General features: G+C 44.9%; 1 protein-coding gene across 1 annotated transcript in view; it reads left to right on the top strand.

Annotated features, from left to right (window-relative positions):
• The window catches only part of CREB3L2 (cAMP responsive element binding protein 3 like 2), a 120,862-nt gene extending 100,800 nt beyond the window's left edge, over positions 1 to 20,062 (top strand). The window contains exons 9-12 of the mRNA XM_079930958.1: positions 8,073 to 8,172; positions 8,455 to 8,581; positions 10,262 to 10,478; positions 12,188 to 20,062. Of these exons, the coding sequence (XP_079787084.1) occupies positions 8,073 to 8,172; positions 8,455 to 8,581; positions 10,262 to 10,478; positions 12,188 to 12,263 (520 nt within the window). The 3' untranslated portion in view covers positions 12,264 to 20,062. The remainder of the gene's footprint in view (positions 1 to 8,072; positions 8,173 to 8,454; positions 8,582 to 10,261; positions 10,479 to 12,187) is intronic.
• The last annotated feature ends 698 nt before the right edge of the window (positions 20,063 to 20,760 follow it).

Below are 20,760 nucleotides of genomic sequence, written 5' to 3'. Positions count from 1 at the left end.
TGGGGTAGGTGGGGTGAGGAGAAACCTTAGGATGTGTGACATGTATGGGATGTGGGCCTCATTGGTATTCTTTCTCCGAACCTCACAGAAGGTGAGGGATGTGCTTGTCCGGTCTGTGTTGTTATCAGAAACAAGAATTCATTAGTTTTCCTCATTGACCTTCCTCTTAGCTATAGTCCTCCTCTCTGTCTCTACTTTTCTTGTTCTTTAAAATCTACATATGGGGCTTCCCTGGTGGCGCAGTGGTTGGGAGTCCGCCTGCCGATGCAGGGGACGTGGGTTCGTGCCCCGGTCCGGGAAGATCCCACATGCCGCGGAGCGGCTGGGCCCGTGAGCCATGGCCGCTGAGCCTGCGCGTCTGGAGCCTGTGCTCCGCAACGGGAGAGGCCACAACAGTGAGAGGCCTGCGTACCGCAAAAAAAAAAAAATCTACATATGATTCCTGATGGCGGTCTTTCCAGCCAAGCCCACTGGGCTCTGACTGTGCTGTCCTCATTTGTTTGTTTAGACGCACAGCTGTGTCCATTTGCAGCAGTTTTGTCTGTCGGCTTCCTCCTCACTGTTGTGTCTTCCACATGTGAAGTCTTCTCTTCGACTGACTGTAATCAGCTGGTCCCTCTTTCCTGCTGTGCACAGAGAGGCTGTTAGAGTGCTCAGGAATGACCCACGTCCAGGAATGACCCTCTGTAGACCTTTGTCTTGGTTTAACTCACTTTTCATTTCTCCATTATCTCTAACTTCTAGTTGTGGGAAGAGTATAAGCTTTCTTTTCAGTTGAAAATGTTACAAACTTCAAAGGATTGTTGGATACTAGACTAAGTTTCCCAGAGAGTTTACAAAGGCATTTTAGTAGGATTCCATGGTAAAGTTAGACATTCCTCAGCCCCAGAAAACATTCTAGAACTCTCTCTTTCTTGTGTTCCTGGGTGAGTAGGTGATAGAATATTTCAGAAGTGCCCTCTGGTCCCTGAAAAATAAACCTCCTTATAATGTGGCAATTACACAGTAAGAGAAAGGAGATAATTTGTATTTTTAAAAATTTAGGCCAGAGCCCCATGAACAACTTTCAAAACTTAAGTGAAAGATCATAAATAAATGAGTATTTATTCAAAGTTTAGGATTTTAGCAGAATGTAATATTCTTTTGTATAAGAGTTTGCACTTTAGTATTTAAAAGTCTTTGAGGTAGTTCAAGAGTCTCCTTAAATATTGTTATGCAATGTTTTGAATTATTATTAACATTATATCCTACTACCTCCCCACCCTCTCTCTGCCTGAGGATTTTGAGGTAGGTGTTTTAGCTTTTTTTTTTTTTTTTAATTTTATTTATTTATTTGTTTATTTGGCTGCGTTGGGTCTTTGTTGCTGCGCGCGGCCTTTCTCTAGTTGCGGTGAGCGGGGGCTACTCTTCGTTGCGGTGCACGGGTTTCTCATTGCGGTGGCTTCTCTTGTTGTGGAGCACGGGCTCTAGGCACGTGGGCTTCAGTAGTTGTGGCTCACGGGCTCAGTTGTTGTGGCTCACAGGCTCTAGAGCGCAGGCTCAGTAGTTGTGGCGCATGGGCTTAGTTGCTCCGGGCATGTGGCATCTTCCCGGACCAGGGCTCGAACCCGTGTCCCCTGCATTGGCAGGTGGACTCTTAACCACTGCACCACCAGGAAAGTCCCTGTTTTTGCTTTTTGACACCTCTCTCCTAACCCTCCGATCTTGTACACTAATTCTAGAAGACTGGGGTGGGTGGGGAGGGATTCAGGTGGGGTTTTGGTTCCAAAGGACATGGATGTCTGCCTCTTCCATCATGAAGCCACCTAATGTTCACTCATATAATTTTTTTGCATGTGTGCACTAGATAAGTAGCACTTAGACTTTTTTGATCATATTGTTTTACATGTTGTGTAGTGACCCAGACACACCACACGTACATATACATCACATTCATAACTAATATGAATGTTTCACAAATGAATACTTATTTACTATGTGTGATGCCCTCAGATATTGTGTGTTCTATTTGATTCTGTTTAATTAAATACACCAGTCACACCCCAGCTGTTTTCACAACCCACGAATGGTTCATGATTTGGAATTTAGAACTTACTGCTTTAAGTAGTTGCATAAGTAAAAAACAGTTGCTTCATTCCTGTGGGAGGCTGAGTCACCCAGAGGGTGATGTACTTACGCACACAAATGTGCACACAGGCCTTATAGCCCAGCTAGGTCCATTTCTGAGTAAGGTGTGTTACAGTATTTGGTGGCAATTGTGTTTATGGAGAGGACCTGGTTGAAGCTCCTGGCACAGCAAGTAATTGGGAACCACCAGTTTATTATTTTTCCTGGGTCCTAGTTTCTGACGCCAGTGGGAAATTAGGTACTAGAATGTTCAAAGTATAAGATGCAGTAACTGTATCACTAGCTTGTTCTCTCTCGCTCCCTCCCCACACCAACCCCTGCTGTTTCCCTTAAATAACAGAAACATAAGAAAACAAAATTAAACCAAATACAAGAAAACACACGAGGCTGTTGATGCATTTCCCAGTTTTTATAAGATTGTGTCTCACACTGTCGGCTACTTGAATGTTTTGCCCAATTTCCTTTGATATGCCTCCCAAGATACAGGGTGATGCTTTATTTTGGGCAAGGCTGGCAGCTGCCTCTAACTGCTCTTTTACTAGGAGCTGTGTGAGGACAGCCATGAGGTTTATTTTTACATCTCACCACAGGACAAAATCCACATTTTCAATCAAGTGTTGGACCCTCCAATTTAACAAATTGTGAAAAATGTCTTGGCCCAGATAAACGGCTCTCTAAATTAAGACCTTGCTCCCGGAAGCCCAAGAATTCATTAAGCCATAATTAGCCATGATCACTGATGATTTAACATACAGTAATAAAGGAGAAGTTTAAACTGAGTTCTGAACGTACCATTGGAAAGAGAGTCTGTCCTATGATTGACTTTTTATAGCTTTAGTTTTAAAATAATTCTTCCATTTCATCTGTTGGCTGCCTTTTCTCCAGCCGGCCCTTTATGCAAACAGGGTAACAGCTGTCATCCAAGCTCCCAATGCTTCATGCCGTGGCATCTATCCCAATGGCATCAGGGAAGGTACCACATCATCTCAGACCAACATATCAGTTGTGAGATTCCAGGCTTTCCTGTAAAGAGACTCATCTGTCATCAGTGGAAAGAAATAGCAAGCACTCTGCAAAGGTGTATTTGTTTCAGCAAACCCAGAGTACCCCAGAAGGGGATTCTCTCATTATTCTGTTAGCTGGTGAGGTCAAGAGAATTAACTTTGACTAAGTGCCTGAACTCAGGACTTAAGGAAAGTGATTAAAAACCATGGTACTGAGATCTAAATTCAGGTTTCTCTTCCTGGGAGCTTATCGCCGTGTTCTGGCGAATATTACTGACTTAGTAATCCTAAAGCCATCTCATCAGCTCTGTTGGTGTCCAGTGGAGGGACAGGTCTTATAGCTTCCAGTTTCCTAAACAAAGCTCAGGTTTGACTTCCTGACACTTGACGTGGGCTAAGAAATACCTCTTATTCCTTTATCCATCATTTGCATTTTATTTTGGTATATCCAGAGATCTGCCAGGAAATGTTTATTTTACCCTATTGCTTTTATTTGTATCAGATCACTGAAACTTTGTTAGTATATATCTCACTGCCATCAGATTCACTGTGGCCCTTCTGTTGCAGTTTGGTCACTGTAATCTTTTCTTATTTAATGGTGGACACATCTCTTGGTTGTGCTGTTGTCAATGTGATGCTTTTTTTTTTTTTTTTTTTTGGCCGTACTGCACAGCTTGCAGGATCTTAGTTCCCCGACCAGGGATCAAACCCGGGCCTCGGCAGTGAAAGCACCGAGTCCTAACCACTGGACCACCAGGGAATTCCCTCAATAAGATGTTAATGTCACTGGATTTAAGAAAAATCTACTTAACTAAGAAATCTTTTGATCATTAATTTTATTAGGTTATAGGTTTGGGTACCATGGTGCGCTGAATTGGAAAGTACGTGAGCTATGGAGTCAGATAGGTTTGGGTTTACATCTTAGGTCTTCTAGTTACTGGTTACATGTCTTTGAAACCTTTACATAGTATCTCAGTATATGAAGTTCTAGAACTCAGCCAGTGGACACTCAATCACTGATAATTTTCTTTCCTTATGACAAAAATGAGTGTTTCGGGACTTCCCTGGTGGCGCAATGGTTGAGAGTCGGCCTGCCGATGCAGGGGACACGGGTTCGTGCCCCGGTCCGGGAAGATCCCACATGCCGCAGAGTGGCTGGGCCCATGAGCCATGGCCACTGAGCCTGCGTGTCCCAAGCCTGTGCTCCACAACGGGAGAGGCCACAACAGTGAGAGGCCCGCGTACCGCAAAAAAGAAAGAAAAAAAGAATGTTTCTGTTTTATGAATGTCTATGAATTTCCCAAACTTTATCACATCATGGAAATCTATTTAGATATTGGGGAATGGATGAGTTAACCTGCTTTCCTTGGGTGAAATCTCTGTTGCTGATGGATGGGGCCTTCAGAGTGTCATCATTCCCATGAGTTCACCTTTGCTAATCCGAGTAGGAGAAGCAGCAGCAAACAGCGCATTATAAATCACTGTTGCTTTCCACCAGAATTTCAAACTGAAAAATCTATTTTGAACTACATGTTTGCTCATCTTAAAGAGTTGGATTATAAACTGTTAGAAATCAGGGGCCATTAAACAAACATTTTCATTTGCAGTGGATTCAGAATATAATTGTCTTTGAGTTTGGAAAGAATGTGCTGATGAATGCCAAGTAAAGCGCCACACCACTAGTAAAGATACAGCCCTTACTGCTCGCCCAGCCAGACTTAGATGGTCCTTCTTCCAAACTGATAGCACTTTACACCTATAGCTGAGGTTCCCAACTTGAGCCTAAGGCATTATACCATTGGGGTTTAGGTGTGTCTGGCCTGTCAGAGGTCTGTCTTCAGAACAGACTGTGGAGCCTCCTGGGAGACTGTTCATCCTAGGGAAGGGGTCCCAGGCCTCGTGATCACAATCAGAAATTGGAAGGGAGGAGTGATTCCGAGTATTGTGTGGAATTGGTTTTCTCAGTGGTTCATGCTCTGAAGACTGGACAAAGGGCAGGGATTGGGCAGGGAGGAGGTGCAGGAAGGTTGTGGGTAAATGGGGACTGTCGGTAAAAATGGAAATGGCGATTTTGCTTTAAAAACACCTTAAGAGTTTGGAGCAAAAGTAAATGGCTGTGGTAACATCTGGAAATCTGCTGTCTAGTGGAAGCCTGGTTAGAGGAATGCCCTCCACCAACTCTTCCATGCACAGAGCACAGCTGAGCTTCAACACCTTGGAGCTGCCAGCGCAGGCAGCAGGGTGCCCCATGGGAGTTGAGGTGCCCATCAGAAGTGGCAGCAGCATTACAGACGTGGCTCTTCAGCAGGCCACCAAGGAAACAGCGAGGCCCCTTTCTGTAGTTTAGCTGGTAACAAAGACCCTACAGGAGGAGGCCAGGATATGAGAGAAAAGGTTTGTGCCACACGGTCAAGCGTAGGTCTTATCTATGGCTCGCCTGTGTATCTTCCCCACGAGTTCCAGAGATACAGCAGGGAGAACCCAAAGAGGGCTTTGGGGCTGGCATTACAGGATGTTGTCAATAAAATGTGTGCCACTGCCCGCTAGATCTCAGCTCTGCCAGAAGCAACGCTCACCCAGGAAGTGGGTCTGTCACTCAGCTCTTAGCTTTGAAAAGGCAGCCGTGCAAGCCAGTAAGAATGGGGTGCTCTTGGGAGGTCCTGGGAGAAGAAAGTGTGATGGGGAAAAACACTCGCTGCATCATACGATCATTTAACTGCAAACTCCTAATTTTTTTCCATCTTTACTGAGGTGTAATCAACAAGTAAAATTGTGAGATATTTAAAGTGTGCAACGCGATGATTTGATACATGTATACGTTGTGAAAGGCTTCTTCACATCAAGTTAATGACCTATTTACCTTATTTTTATTTTTTGGTAAACACATTTAAGTTCTACGCTCTTAGCAAATTTCAATTATATGGTACAGTTTTATCACCTAGAGTCACCATATGTTACACTAGATCCTCAGACCTTATTCATCTTGTGGCTGAAAGTTTGCACCCTTTTACCAACCTCTCCCTATTTCCCCACCCCCAGCTCCTAGCAACCGCTTGTCGACTATTTCTATGAGTTCAACTTTTTTTTTTTAAAGATTCCATGTGTCAGTGATACCACGTGGTATTTATCTTTCTTCGTCTGGCTTATTTCACTTCGCATGATGCCCTCCAGGTTGATCCATGTTGTCACAAACGACACAATTTCCTAAAGTAGAATTTATAGTAATCATGCTATCGGTATTTCTCAGCCTTGAGTAACTCACAAAACTCTTTTAAAGAACGTGTTGCTTGAATGTACAGAAACATAAACCAGTCTATACTACTTGTGATTATGCTTCTAGATAACCATAAAGCAAGAAAACATACAGCTAAGTACTAAAAAGACCTCCATATTAATAGAATTTAACGATTTGAAATAATGGGATGAATGATTTTGTTTTGCTTAAATTAAAACCACTGTACAAGGTAAAAATACGGTGTAGATGGGACCACATGGGGTCACTGAGTTCAGAGAGCCTTCGCTGTATGTGCTGTGGGCTCCAATTCTGCCTCTGCTCTTATCCATTAAACTGCTAAAAGCAATAGTCTTACTGCCAACCTGTCCTTAGTTGGCTTAAACCTGAGAGAACTTGTTTCACTGGTACTGGTCACAGGGGAAGCTGCAAACTTGGGAAAACCTGCATGTCCTTCCAGCACTGGGAAGCTGTTCAGGAGATGGGCTGTGGTGGAGGCAAGTTATCTGCCAAAGCCCAGAATTCTTCTGCAAATGAGTGATTTGCTTTTCAGTGTTTTTCAGTGAACTTGTCTGACTTTCTAATGTTCCATCACAGCATGAATTTTCTGAAAATCTTTGAGACCCAAGAGAAAAGCATCTGCTTGTAAAACCTCTCCACCTTGCCGAGTGCATTGGGCTTGGAGAGGAGGGATGGGGGCGAGGGGCAGTCTCTGCTCTTTTTGCTGCTCACGCAGAATTCATCCCCGAGGCTCTAATTCAGGCGTGTGTGCTGTGAGATCCTTTTCTATGGCTGCACTGTTCAGAATTTGCAAAGAAATTCACCACCTGCTCCTCCTGTGACCTGATGTCACACAGAGCAGAACATACTATTCTCATCCTCAAACCCTTCCCTTGCACGGGTGTGCACAGCTGTCCACTTTTAGGGATAGAACAACTCTCTTTTGCTCCTGTTCTGTGTATTTTCCTGGAGAAACATCAGAATCTGCATCAGAGGACGGCTTCCAAGATCCTGGCTCTGAAGGTGTGTCCAACTGAGCAGGCTTTTTTGCTCCTGATTCATATTTGGGCTTCATTTCTGCCTATGGAGGTGCTGTGAGCCTTCAAGTGCCACAGGCTTGAGGTGCTCATGGCTGTTTGCCTCCCCGCCATTCTTGCCTTCCTCTCCGTCTCTCTCCCTCTCTTCAGATCTGCCATCTGAGCATCGGCTGCTCAGAGATGTTGCTACCACCTCCTGTCACAGCCGTCTCCTCTGGCCACCCCTCCACGTGTTCTCTGCCCGGCATCTTCTTCTTCATGCTTTTCTCCTTTCTTGTATCTTCTTCAATGTTTCTCTTCTCTTGGTTGAACGAATTCTCCTTGGTTCACCATCACCAGCCAATTTTTACTTATTTTTTTTCTCAATGGCTGACAAACAAATCCCGGGATTATCAGGGATGATTTGGGGCATAGAGATGACTGTTACTCAGAACAGCACAGAATGGACAAGCTGCTCACGTGGGCGGATCCTGAGCCCCGTAAGCTCTATGACTCTGGTGCTGGAAGACAGTGGCGTATGTGTCTTCACCAGAGGAACCTTTTTCTCGGTACTCTGTTCAAATTCAGACACAAAGCCATAGACACTTCCCTGGAGCCTGGGGCAGAGATCACCCACAAGCATTCTTTTGTCTCTCAGACGCCCTTCTTGGCTTTGATTTGTTGTGTTTGCAGAACTCTCCTGCAGCAGCTGCAGAAGCTTCAGACTTTGGTGATGGGCAAGGTTTCTCGCACCTGCAAGCTGGCTGGCACACAGACTGGCACCTGCCTCATGGTGAGTTTCCTGAAGGGACAACACCATTACTGCCCAGGCCCACTCCCCAATCTCCAGTCTCTCCCCAGCTTGCCACGTCCAAGTGCTGGGGTGTTTGAGGGACCACACAGCTCACTCCGAGGCTGTCTCTCCACTATGATGTGACGGTGATGGACTGCGTACGATCTGCTGGCCTGATGGGGGGGAGTTGTCTTTCTGGACCTCCCAGGTGTTGCAGGTGTAAAGGTTTGCTCTGTGGATCTCGGAATTGACGGCTCTCCACTTTCTCTCCTCGTCCTGCAGGTTGTTGTGCTATGCTTTGCCGTTGCATTCGGCACCTTCTTTCAGGGCTATGGGCCCTATCCTTCTGCCACCAAGATGGCCCTGCCCAGCCAGCATTCCATGCAGGAGCCCTACACAGCCTCCATTGGTAAGACAGCACTCAGCAACTTGGGAGGTGGCTTGTTTCTTTTCTCTTTCACTTCTCAAAGCTTAACTTACTGAAAGAAGTCTTATCTGAGAGTCTGATTTTTTTTTTTTTAGATGGGAGGACTTTGCTAAACCACTTGGTTTAGAATAGCTATATGATAAACGTCCCTGGGTACAGAGCAGTGGTCTCAAAATCATTTATCCATAAAAATGCATATATATCCGTTCCTTGGGAGAAGGCAATTCAATATCACTGTTCCCTCTCCCCCATAAAAAACATTCATTGAATAGGCCCACACAAGCATCTGCCCCTGAATTAGTTACTCTGCAGTTAACTGTCATCGCTGTGACCGCCAAGACATTGCAGGAAGTGTTCTTGGCTTCTGTTTCCATATGAAAGTCTAATTTTTAAGAACTGGTAAAAGTGTAGCTTCTCCACTGAAGGGAGGAAGAGAGCCATGGGGGTGTCTGGCGCCCAGGCTGCTGGGTCTCCCCTTGTGGCACTCACCCACTGGGCTGAGACACCCCTTGGAATTCTCTAGAGCTCAGCAGAGCACAGTTTGCAAACTACTACTCTAGACTGTGTTCCCTGGCAAATTCTGATGTCTTCTTTTTGAGTTCTGATAAGGGGGAGGGATGCGCATTTGGGGGGAAGGAGTGGGGAGAACGTTAAGTTTCCCATGACATTTTCAAGGAATTCAACTCAGTGGAATTGTATGCGACCATAGTAAGCATCTGTAAAATGAAATTAAAGAATCAGCCTGTCTTACAAAATATTATGCCTAAGATTTAGAAAATTTGGAGAATCAGGTGTCAGAAGTGATATTCTCACCCAGATCAATGATCTCTTTTAAGTATGTAGGAAATAAAGAGGTGATATGTAGGGATCATAAAATAGATACACTAGTAAGAACAAGGGTGGAATTAGGGGGTACTGGATTTGGGGGGTAGGCATAATTTTGTGGTTCTGAAAGATCTGTGGTCTTTGTGAGGTAGGTGTATCCCTGCCAGGTATATGACAGAAAGGCTAGGATTTCAACCAAATAATTTCAGTGGTCTCCCGGGAAATTCTTTTTTCCCTAAGGGAATGTATCTCTAAATTTGATTGGAAGCCAATGGGAGCATAGTTTCTCTGTTGTAGAAAATTGCTACGAGCCATCTAGCTATGCAACTATCCTATAAAACAAAAGAGAATGTTTCCGTTGTTTGATTTATGACTTTGGCTGTGTGTCTTCTCTCCAGTTTTAAATGAAAACACAGTTTTCTGCCCTTTTACCTTCTCCCTCTGCAAAACCTACTCACTGGGAATGCTTATTATTTAGCTGCGTCTGGACATCGCCAAGTATTTGACTCCTATTGTCCACAAATTGTTTCCCCCAGATGGTTGGGGGTGGGGCATGGAGGGGAGTTTTATTTTCAAAGCAGTGGGGTGGCAGTATGCTTCCTGTTTATTTGCTTTTCTATTGTTCTTCCAGACTTTTTATAATTGGTATCATTTTTCAATGCACAAAACTCTGAAATCCTGAAGCCTTTATAGGAAGCCAACTCCAGTTGGCACCCTGTGTCCTGGGCAACAAGAACGCATGAGTTGTCATCTGCTCCCAGCCCTGGGCATCGAGTGAGGGGATGTGATGTACCCCTGTGGTCTCTCGTAACACCTGTGTCTTTGCTTTGTTCTCAGTGAGATCCAGGAACCTGCTGATCTATGAGGAACATTCTCCCCTGGAGGAGCCATCCAGTTCGGCCTCGGCTGGGGAGCTTGGGCGCTGGGACAGAGGTTCCTCCCTGCTCAGGGCATCAGGGCTGGAGTCCAGGCCTGACGTGGATCTTCCCCGTTTCATTATATCAAATGAGACCAGCCTGGAGAAATCAGTGCTGTTGGAGCTGCAGCAGCACTTGTGAGTCAAATAGATACAGATTCACCTCCTCTAAGGCACCGACGATGGGTTATGCATCAGCAACGTGCAGTGTGGGGTGTAGACTTTCCCACTGGCCTAGCCGAACCTTCGGCTTTTTCAAGACCTATTTCCAGCACCCGGACTCTGGAGAGACTATTGCTTGTGAACAGCTGCCCCTAGCAGAGGTTGGGGAAGAGACCTGGTGTGAGCTGGCCCCGTGGCTGCTGCGCCACTGGGGAGCTGGCAGTGGTGGCTCCAAGAGTCGGGGGAAAGGGCTTGACTCCCTTCCTCCCTCAAAGCCTCACAAGTAAACATACAGTCCAGTAACAGCAGCGTACTCGCTATGCAAATACAGCCTCAAGGCTTTCCCCAGCTTCCTTCCAACTAGAGATACATATATGTCATGCTATATGTCAGTATGTAGTTTATGATTTATGTAAATAAACATACCTTAATTATATAGTTATAATTACATGTTAATATTGAAGGACACTTCGAGAGGCACTATGCCTGTATGTGTTTCCATATTGAAAATAACATACATTTGTCTCCAATTCTCCATGAGGTGTTTCCTTTAGATAGTTATGAGGAACAGTCCTTGTGCAAACACAAAGGCTTGTACAACTGCTGGGCTTGTTGTCACGCTGGGGAGATACCTGGGTACACCAAATGGCACGGGAAGGAGCGTCTGCGTCCAATCCTGGTTATACATGGTGTGGTTCGTGGTCTAGCTGAACTCTGCCTCTGTGCCTCCCAGAAATGATGCTATTCCAATGCAAGTGGGAAAGACTTTGTTTCAGATTCTTCAGTTTTCTTCCCCTAATGTTGCAGGAGAAAGTTTGTAATTGTATATACTATTATATGTTTACATTATATTATACATGCATATAGTGCTTTATTATTTATTATTATTATTTATAGCACTTACTATTTCAAGCACTATGTAACTATGACATATACAGTAAATCCTTTGAAATACTTGAAGAGGTTAGACATTATTATTATTATTCCTATTTTAGCAAATTGTAGAGCTGCCACTAGGAGTAGAGAAGAATCAGCTGCTCGAATACTTGACTCATGACACAAATCTTTTCTCCTCTTGTCTCAGCTATTCAAGGCCCCATTGAAATCCCTCTTGTTCTGGGATGTCTTCCTGATACCAGAGCCCTCATAGCCCTCCTCTGAATGCCTAGAGTCTTTCTAGGCTGTTACATAATTTAATAATGTATTTATTTTCTGTTATATATTTACTGTTATTTCAAGTTAGTTTGGGTGTTTTTTTTTTTTTTAGTCTTTATCTAGAATCTTTTAATCTCTATAAAGATTTCATCTTTATCTAGATTTTTAAAAAAAATATTTATTCTAGACCAAGGATCAGTCTTTATCCTTTTATTTTCTCCCTCCCAGAGTTTAGCATAGGGGTGACTAACCATCCTCAAGAAATACAATCGTTTAAAGCAATGTACAACAAATCAGTATCAAACTGCCATGTTTATCCTCTGGGCTGGAATGTCTCCTTTGGCATGAGGCTAGAGGCAGGAATGCGGATGACGGATAGGCTGGTAGCGGGAGACTTTGGGAACAGGGGAGAGGACGAGAAGCATGCTTGGGCCAGCCTGCAGAGTCGCAGTCATGGAATGATTGTGTCATCCTACCGAGCATGAGGTAATTGGTAGTAAGACCTCTTTTTCCTTCTGATGCCTTCGCAGGGTCAGCACCAAACTGGAGGGGAATGAAACACTAAAAGTTGTAGAACTCGACAGAAGAGTGAACGCCACGTTTTAAAGAGACCGTCGCCACCTCCCTCTATCTCCTCACTCTGCCTTTATGTCTCCAAACCGCCTTTGTCATAAGCTTTTCCTTTTTGCCACCTGATCTTGACCGAAGACCTGGATGTGCAGTCATGGCTTTGGATACGAGGACAGCCTGGGATTTCCACCCACGGTGAGAGAGCGCCTCCCCCCGGTCCCACGTCCCTCCCTGCAGAAGGGAGCCCGCTTCTCTCCCTCCCTGTTGCTTACTGCCATAGGAAATTATCTTAGGGTCGGGGTGGGGCGAGCAGGCTTGTTTCTACCGACAGTGCCAAAAAGATACTGCCTGCTTCTCACCGGGGTGGGTGTGACCGCCTCTTTGAAGAAGAGCTGACGCTTGTTCGTTCAATTCGAGCCACAAAAATACCAGGATGCCTGTTGGAATCTGGCAAAGCACCGACTGACGTCCTGCCTTTGCTCAGCCTGGGTCTCTCCTGCCGCTCTGCGCTGAGCCCCCGCTGACTTGTCCTCCGGCCCTGGAGCTGGAGCGAGGCATCCCCTTCGTACTCTCAGGCCGCAAGTGCAATGCCTGAAGGAATCAGGCTTTTCTACTCCAGGCAAACCTGCCCCATCATGTTGCTTGTAGGATTTCTCCACAATCTGTGTCCCCACACGCCCCTAGTTCTGCCTCCTTGGCTTCTCCTCCCCATTTGTAAATAGTATTTATTAGCTCGCTGAGGCTTCCCTGGGCAACCACACTGAAGACATCCGGACGCCTCCCTCCAAGCTAGCAAAGTCTTCTGTTGGCCTTTGGAGCGAGGAGGGTACCCTAGGCTCTGGGATCCCCAATCCTTCCAGGCCATGTTTTGCTTTCTTTTCTTCTTTTTTGCTGGAGCCCTATAATTATAGTTGGGAAATCTCCCTAAGCCTGTGTCCTCCTGTAGAATGAACTCACAGGGAAAGATGGAGCAGTGCCTCGCTCAGGTCTGGGGCTCTGTGGATAGATGCTTTTTCTGTCCCATACCCATAACAGGGAAGGGAAGCCCTGTCCCTGACAGCAGGCGTTTCAGACAACCCTGCTAGCTTGTCTTTCTCCACCTCCCCTGACACTTCTGCTTTCCCCCTCCTCTTCTGCCTCAACACAGGAGGTGAGCCTGAGGCCTGTTCCTGGGGTCAGAGTAGGTGACATTTGTGTATCCACAGTCTTACCTTTTATAGTCAGGTTTGGCTACTTTGCAGCTCACCCAAAGAGACACGACCTAATCCCCCAACCTACTCTTATTTTTTTTAATGATTAAAGGTAACTTTTGTAGTTTAAAAAAAGAACTTTCCTCTTTCATACAAATAAGAAATGGAAATTGACTTTTTACTGTATAATGTAGAAGACTCCCCTTAAGTGTTTTTCCCTAGCTTGTAAAAGATTTCGTGTAAGAAATTTGCTCACGTTTTGTATTTTATTTTTAGTAGCAGCTGAAGCACCCTTGGCTTTAACTCTCACTCTGTCTCCGTTTCTGTCTCTCATCTACATTGTCATTGGAACCTGTACTTAGGAGAGATTAAGCTATACCTGGGCCTTCTGTTCCATAGCAGACACAGGATTTGGTGTCATTAGCATTTGCCGTCAGACCTCATAAGCAGATCTGGTACCTTTGGGGCTCACTGTCAGTGATTCCTCTCTCCCTACTGTGATGGAGAGAGTTCTGGCTGGGAGACAGCCAAATTCATCTTCTTAGCACTGATGTAAAGCTGGATCAGGATTGCAGTGGTCCTGGCAGCCCTCTCGGTCCTCTGCACGCCTCTCACTGTCCCTTCCATTGGCCGGGGAGGGCTGAGACCGGCTGGGCTGTTCAGGAGGAAAGGTTGCTAGCATGCGCCCTGCTTCTGTTTCTCTCTACCTTCTCCTCTCCTTCTCTTCTGCTCTACACCCTCTTGGGCCTGGCTGGTGTCTGCTAACCATGGGCCACTACTGAACCATCCCTCTCTTTAAAATGTCATGTAATTATCAGACACAGGCAGCCTGTGTGCATGGGGAGGGAGAGGGCGGCTAAGAAGGTAAGAATATAGAATTAACTCAAGTCGTATTTGGACGATAAGAAAGGCAAGCTTTTGTATGTCAGTGGGAATGGGTCAGCTTACCCACCTGACGCACTGGAACCACATCGGGTTTTTAAGTCTCCTGGATTAGGCGGAGTAGAAAACCAGCTCTTCTGAAGAAGGAGGGAGAAGGAAAAGCGCAGCAAACTCCGAGCGCCTGTCTTTAGTGCCTTGAGGATTTTATTTCCTCCCTGACCTACACTTGCTTGACGTCACTGTCTCCAGCCCTCCATACAGTAGGGCTTGATCTCTGGGAAACCGTTCTTCCCACAACTGAATATGTGTCTAGAGACCAGGGACCTCAGCGTGAGAGCTCAAATGGCCATCGTAAGGGGATCCAAGGACCAACTGCTGCTATTATGAGAAAGACCTCTGCCCTCTACTCCTTGCTTGGGTGAGTAAGGGGAACTAAACAGTTATCCCTTTAGGAGGACGTAATGGAGTCAAGAGGATGCAGAAGAGTTGGATAATACCAGATTGGTTCCAAATAGTTAATGGGTGTGTGTACCTTTTCTGTTCCAGGGTTAAGCCCACAATGTCAGTGGATTTGTTTCCCTCCCCAGAGCCATCCCATAGATGAGTCAGTAATACCTGGTTAGCCCTGAAGGTGTCAAACAGTGGCAGCCTTTTGGTTTCTGAACCTCAGTTTTGGAAAATAAGAGACTGTTAGCACAACCATCAATCATAAAGAATCAATGTTAATGATAAACATATTAATATATTTTTCATTATGTCAACAGCTTTTCCTCTTTCCTTTCTTTGATTATTAGCTTAGTGGAGGAGATGTCTTGCAAAAGTTCAGAGAACACGTACTTTTTTACTGGGTGAGACCTGAGTAACCCAGACCCCCCAGTGAGGTTCTATTCACAGCTCTTGACTTTGCACTTAGAAATGGATACTGTAAATGAAAGGCCTCAGTACCAGGTTTAAGAAAGAATTTCTGTGAAGTGTTAGGACTCCGGAGCCTAGCTCACATAAAGGGAGTGTTATATAAGAATCTGACAGCTGAACTAGGTTGCTCCTTTTGGACAGGGGGTGGGGATGAGGGTTGACACCAGTACAGGCAGAATTAGATAACCTTTTTATGAATATAAATGATTTTGATTTAAAGACCTAATTTGTAGATGGTGAAAGCAGCTTTTAGCTCAACTTACTTACAAACCAACTCTGAGTACCATGTTTTTTTTCTTCCTAAATCTCTCGGTTTAGCCTGAATGCCGAGAGAGGGCTGTGACTCTCGTGTGCCCTTGGAGCAGGGGTCTTGCATTGGTTCACCTTTGTTCTGGCAGTGAGTCACTGTCCAGAATTTTTGACAGAGGTGTTTTATTAAAATTTTTTTAGCACTTTGTGCCTCCTTCCTCCTCTGTCCTCACACCAAGCAAAAGACAAGGATCAGAGGCCCTTCAGGGGCAGCTCCTCCGGACACACGTGTCACGTGAGCACGTCACACACTCAGAGACCTCCCTCTCCCCGTCGAGGAGACAGAGCGTCCGTGCCGGCCTTGCTAACGTGGGGAGATGGGAGACGGAGGAGAAGACATTGGTCTCCCCCTTCTCTGCCAAGAGCTCTTGTCACTAGTTCGGTTCTGTTGAACCCAGTCTTTGAGGAACCTTTATTACAGACACCAGCTCTCCTGCTTGCAGTGCAGGCAGGACCTGTGAGACAGACCAGTAGCAGGTAGTGCCCTGGTCGGAGTCATTTTCTTTGAATGCTTTTCAGCTGAGACAATTAGGAGACGTGATCGCATAAGCCCCTCTGGGAGGGCAGCTACAGGAGAGAGTAGGGGGCTGTTAAGCAGCCAGAGACAGAGTTCAGATTTTTCATTCATTCATTGAGTCAGTCATTCACTCCCAAGGAAGAGTGTTGCAGAAGGCCCTAGTGAATATTGGGGAATAAGGGGACTGAGGAAGCTTCATTAATCAATAGCTCTTCAAAAGACCCATGTGCCAGCTCTCTCTCTCTCTCTCTCTCTCTCTCTCTCTCTCTCGCTCTCTCTCTCTCCCTCTCCCTCTCCCTCTCCCTCTCCCTCTCCCTCTTGCGCAGGCACACGCACACATGCACACTCGCACACTCGCACACACGTTCCTCCCTCATCTTGGACACTCGTTTGTGTCTTACATGTGCCTTATATTTGAATCCAGGATGACTGAGAACTACCTAGGGGCTGGGAGATTTTATATGCAGCTTTGTGGTACTAGACTGAGGTGGACATGGGAAAAGGAACTTTTTCCAAAGGCTCAAAAATGGTTTCCTAAAAGTGAGCCATGATCAGATTTGCACATCAGGAGCAAAGGAAGAGTTATGTCCATTAGGAAAATCCCATCTTGCAGAGGTGCAATCACATCAAAAAATGGCCAGCCGGGATTAAAGGTATTATAAATCCTCAGAGCAGAACATTTTCTCAGCTCAGAGGAACCTGACGCATTTGAGGATTAAGGCTCCATGTCTCCGTGGACAAAGGGTCAGCACCTACCACAGGACAAGACTAGGTATTGTTTCGTTTTGTCCTTTTGGGCAACATAAAATCTGGGAATGCTTCATTTTGTCTTGGTTTCTAGAAGGAAGGGAAATAATAATTCTCGAGCACCTACTAGATGCTGGGTGCTGTGCTAAATAAGTTAATTTTATAGAAAGAGAAAACAAGGGCAACGAATTACTATGAGATGGATAAACAGCTAAGTGATATGGAAAGTGCAGCAATTTGTGGGTCAGGTTGAGCAGATCTCTTTCTGCGCGAACACGCTGTAAACTTCTAAGGTCCTCTGGGCAGGGAATGCAGTGCCTACTCCCTAGGCTGGCCCTGCTGTGCAAAGTTCAGGTTTTTGCCTCACGCTGGAGATGTTCATCTCCTGTCCGGTTCATCCAGTCGTCTGTGAGCTCCAGCTAGCAGCCTTTGCATCCTGGAAAAGCACCACGAGCGGTTTTAGCTGTTTCTCTGTTCCTCTTCCTTACGCACTAGCTGGCTGAGAACAATGAACTTTTGGCACCGTGGACCCATGGCCTATGCTGTTCAGCAAATCTCCCTTTCAGATGAAACACTGTCTGAGTCTATGAAAAACACCAGCTCTCTTTGACACATTGTGAGCCACCCTTTTTAAACAATGCTGAGCAGACTCCGGACTATAAGAAACCATGAGCTTTAATGTCTCTGCTGACAGGCTGGGCTTTGCTGTCTTTGGTTACACGTTATACAGACCAGCAGTGTTTAAGTCTGAATACATTGTGAGTCTATTATCTGTCATATCATGCTGTTTTTTATGGCTTTTTATTCTTTATCATAGCTAAGTAAATACCAAAAAAAGTAAATGCTTTGTAGGATACTTGTATTTAGTTTGGAAAAAAATGAATGGAAATTGTTATGCTTTTGTATTTCTATTTCTTGCAAATAAAATATTTTTTCTTAAATAGTGAAAGTTGAAAATCCTGATACTCTGTTTTTAAAAGCTTTTCATTAAGCATGGATCTGCCTATGTGCGCCTAACCATTCTTTCCTGACTATCTAGTCCACCTGAAAGAAGAGCCTCAAACCAGCAATTTGTATGTTATCTAGCACTGAATCCAAGTCTCAGCTGGAGGAATATTGAGAAATGTAATTGTTTTTTCAGTCAGTCACAGGAGGAAAGACAGTATTCTCCGGAGATTTATGCTGCTTGACTGCTATTTTCGTTGTCTCCTACAACTGTTCTCTAACTAGATTTCAGAACTCCATGGATTTGATTTTGCTTTCCCCATCTCGGGACGCTTGAGGATTCCTTGGACCTGTTGCAGAAGAGAAGGATCCTTCCTCATGTGAACAGCTGCAGAGGACACCTAACACATATTCACGCTCCAGAAATTCTGATGAAATGGTAGATAAAGGTCAACGCACTCGAGCAGAATCATCTTTATTCCATTGCAATCTCTGTATTCAAATTTAATTTTCTCTACTCAGAGAGAGTGGGGCTTCGTTTAGCCTTAGAAAGAGTATCCAAGATGTTAGAGACTAAGGACATGGACCGTGTTTACCTGGACCTCCACCCCCCTTGCCCACTTTTTTTAATCTCAGCAGAATGCCGAACCCTTCCTTGAGCTCATGGGTGCTTTAATCTCCTGCTGCCTTTCTTCTCTGAGCACCTTGACCTTCTCTTCTTCTGTTCCTATGCAAGGGTCCTTTCCCAGTGGAGGATTTTAGTCATACACCCTCCCTCTTTCTTATTCTGTGAGCCTATAATGGAAACCTCCTCCTTGACATTCTGATATCTTTCCAGGGGTGTGTGGAGGGGCCAAATACTCACCGGTTTGAAAATACTCTGTATTAATCGTGCCTTTGGATTTTCCGTGTTTCCAATGCTTTGACATCTGGGACCTTGCTGACTCGCGAGAGACTGCTCCTCACAGGGGTAGCCCATCACTAGACAAAGTAAAGGACTTGTCTATAAGCACAACTTTCATATGCAAGCCAACCAATCCACAGCCCGTTCCCCAACCGCTTCCTTTATGGGCTCTCAGGACCTCACTATCCCCCCCAACCTAATTGCCTAATCACCATGGCGAGGTACCAGACAACTAGAAACAATTGCTATACCTCAGAGCCCACTGAAATTTTTCACACTAGCCACCCTTAAACCCGCTTTCATTGCCTTGCTTGTTCCTTTCTGCAGAAACTACAGTAAAGCCTCTTGCCTAATTTTTCTCACTCCCTCTGCCTCCCAATCAACCCTGGTGCTTCCCTGCGTGGCCCTGCATGGTGTGGCAAGCTCCCTCACCTTGGGGACTGTGAGTAACAATCTACATTTTCTTTTTTTAAAAAAATTCAACAGCTTTAATTAAAAGTAATAATCATTATCACATATTTAGTAAGTACCCACTGTGTATTGAGATCTGTTAACTGATATAGGACAAATTGCAACACTATCATAAAGCTTGTCTACTTTGGAGAAGCTAGGAAATTATAAGACATTAACTTAAAAAATACTCAATGTTTATTAGTAAATATGTTGACAATGTTCCATATTCTTTCAACTTGATTCACCTCTCTGCTAATTAATATGTAGTCTAAATCTTCTTATAGATCACTTTCTGGATAAAGTGGACATTTTTTAAGCTTTTATTTTATTTCTTTACAAACAAACTGTCTTTTCAATGGCAATTGTCTCCTGATCTGTTGGCCTCACCACATCTAAATAATAATAAAACGTACATTTTAAAACACATTCCTTAGGCATCAGAATGTCAAATCAGAGTCTGATCCCAGGCTCACAGGCATTTGGGTTTCACGGATGGGCCTACGACGATTTAGAGCAACGTAACACAGATTTATTGCCTCAGTTTACAGAGAAAATAAACGAGACCTACACAGGTTGATGGGGCATGTTCACGGGAATAAAAGTAAATCAGAACGCAGGTGTCTAGAGTGCTAATCTTGTGCACAGTTTCCAGGGTGAATCATACCTCATGTCTCTGAAAAGGAGAGCTTTCCAGGCAAGAGAACCATGGGATACAGTGCGGGGGGTGGGGGGAAAGCAGGTTGGATTCAGGAGATAAAGGTTATGGGTTCTTGCCTCGTAATACCATTAACTTGTTGACCTTGAGGAAAAAGGAGACACTTACTGGGTGCCTATTATGTACCAGGTGATTTTCATGTATTATCTGTGATCTTGTTTATTTCCTCTAGAACATTTATGGAGGATATATAATTATCCCCTTTCACAGTTGAGGTAATTGGGGTTCAAAAAATTAAAACTCTTACTCAAATTACGATATGGCAAATTAGGTGCTGATGAGAGATTTAAGCCCTGGTCTTTGCTGACTCCAAGGACATAGTCTTTGAACTACACTATGCTGTTTTTTAGGGCTTGAGAATTTGTACTTGTAAAAATACAGGAGTTAGCCTAGATCAAAGGTTGCAGACCTTCAGCTCATGCACAAATGCTTCTGGTTTGGCCCTATGATGATTCAAACATTTAAATATTGCTGGCTAACTTTCAACCTTCAAAGATTTCTCACACAACTCCAGATTTCCATATTCTCTTGAAAGACTTGAAGACGTGGCAGTTTCAGGAGCTGAATAATGGTGGCCCATAGATGGTGTAGGTCATCTCTGCCTGGCCACATTTCCCACGCCCAGGCTGGTTCACTCATTTATGTCACTTACCTGGTCCTTCCATCGTCCGAATTGACAGCCTCTGGACTAGATGGTGGCTGACTTTCTGGGATTCATGAGAGAGGGAATAAAGGAAAAGATACTGTATTGATGGTGGGACTAGGAGGTGAGGAAGGTGGTTAGTTTCACCCTGAGGGACAGGAAGTGAGAGGCCTGAGTAGGGAGGCAGTTGGGCTGTGAGTGGGGGAGGAGTCTACCCAGTGATTGCCTTTATAGGCACTACAGGAAAAAACAATTTGCAATCCGGGCTCTGTTCTCCTTAGTCCCAGAGATAAATCTTCATTCATCTCAAATT

Source organism: Stenella coeruleoalba, assembly GCF_951394435.1.
Source record: "Stenella coeruleoalba genome assembly, chromosome: 9".
NCBI classification, from domain to species: domain Eukaryota; kingdom Metazoa; phylum Chordata; class Mammalia; order Artiodactyla; family Delphinidae; genus Stenella; species Stenella coeruleoalba.
Note: the sequence above shows the minus strand (reverse complement) of the source record. Positions and strands in the feature narration are given on the sequence as shown.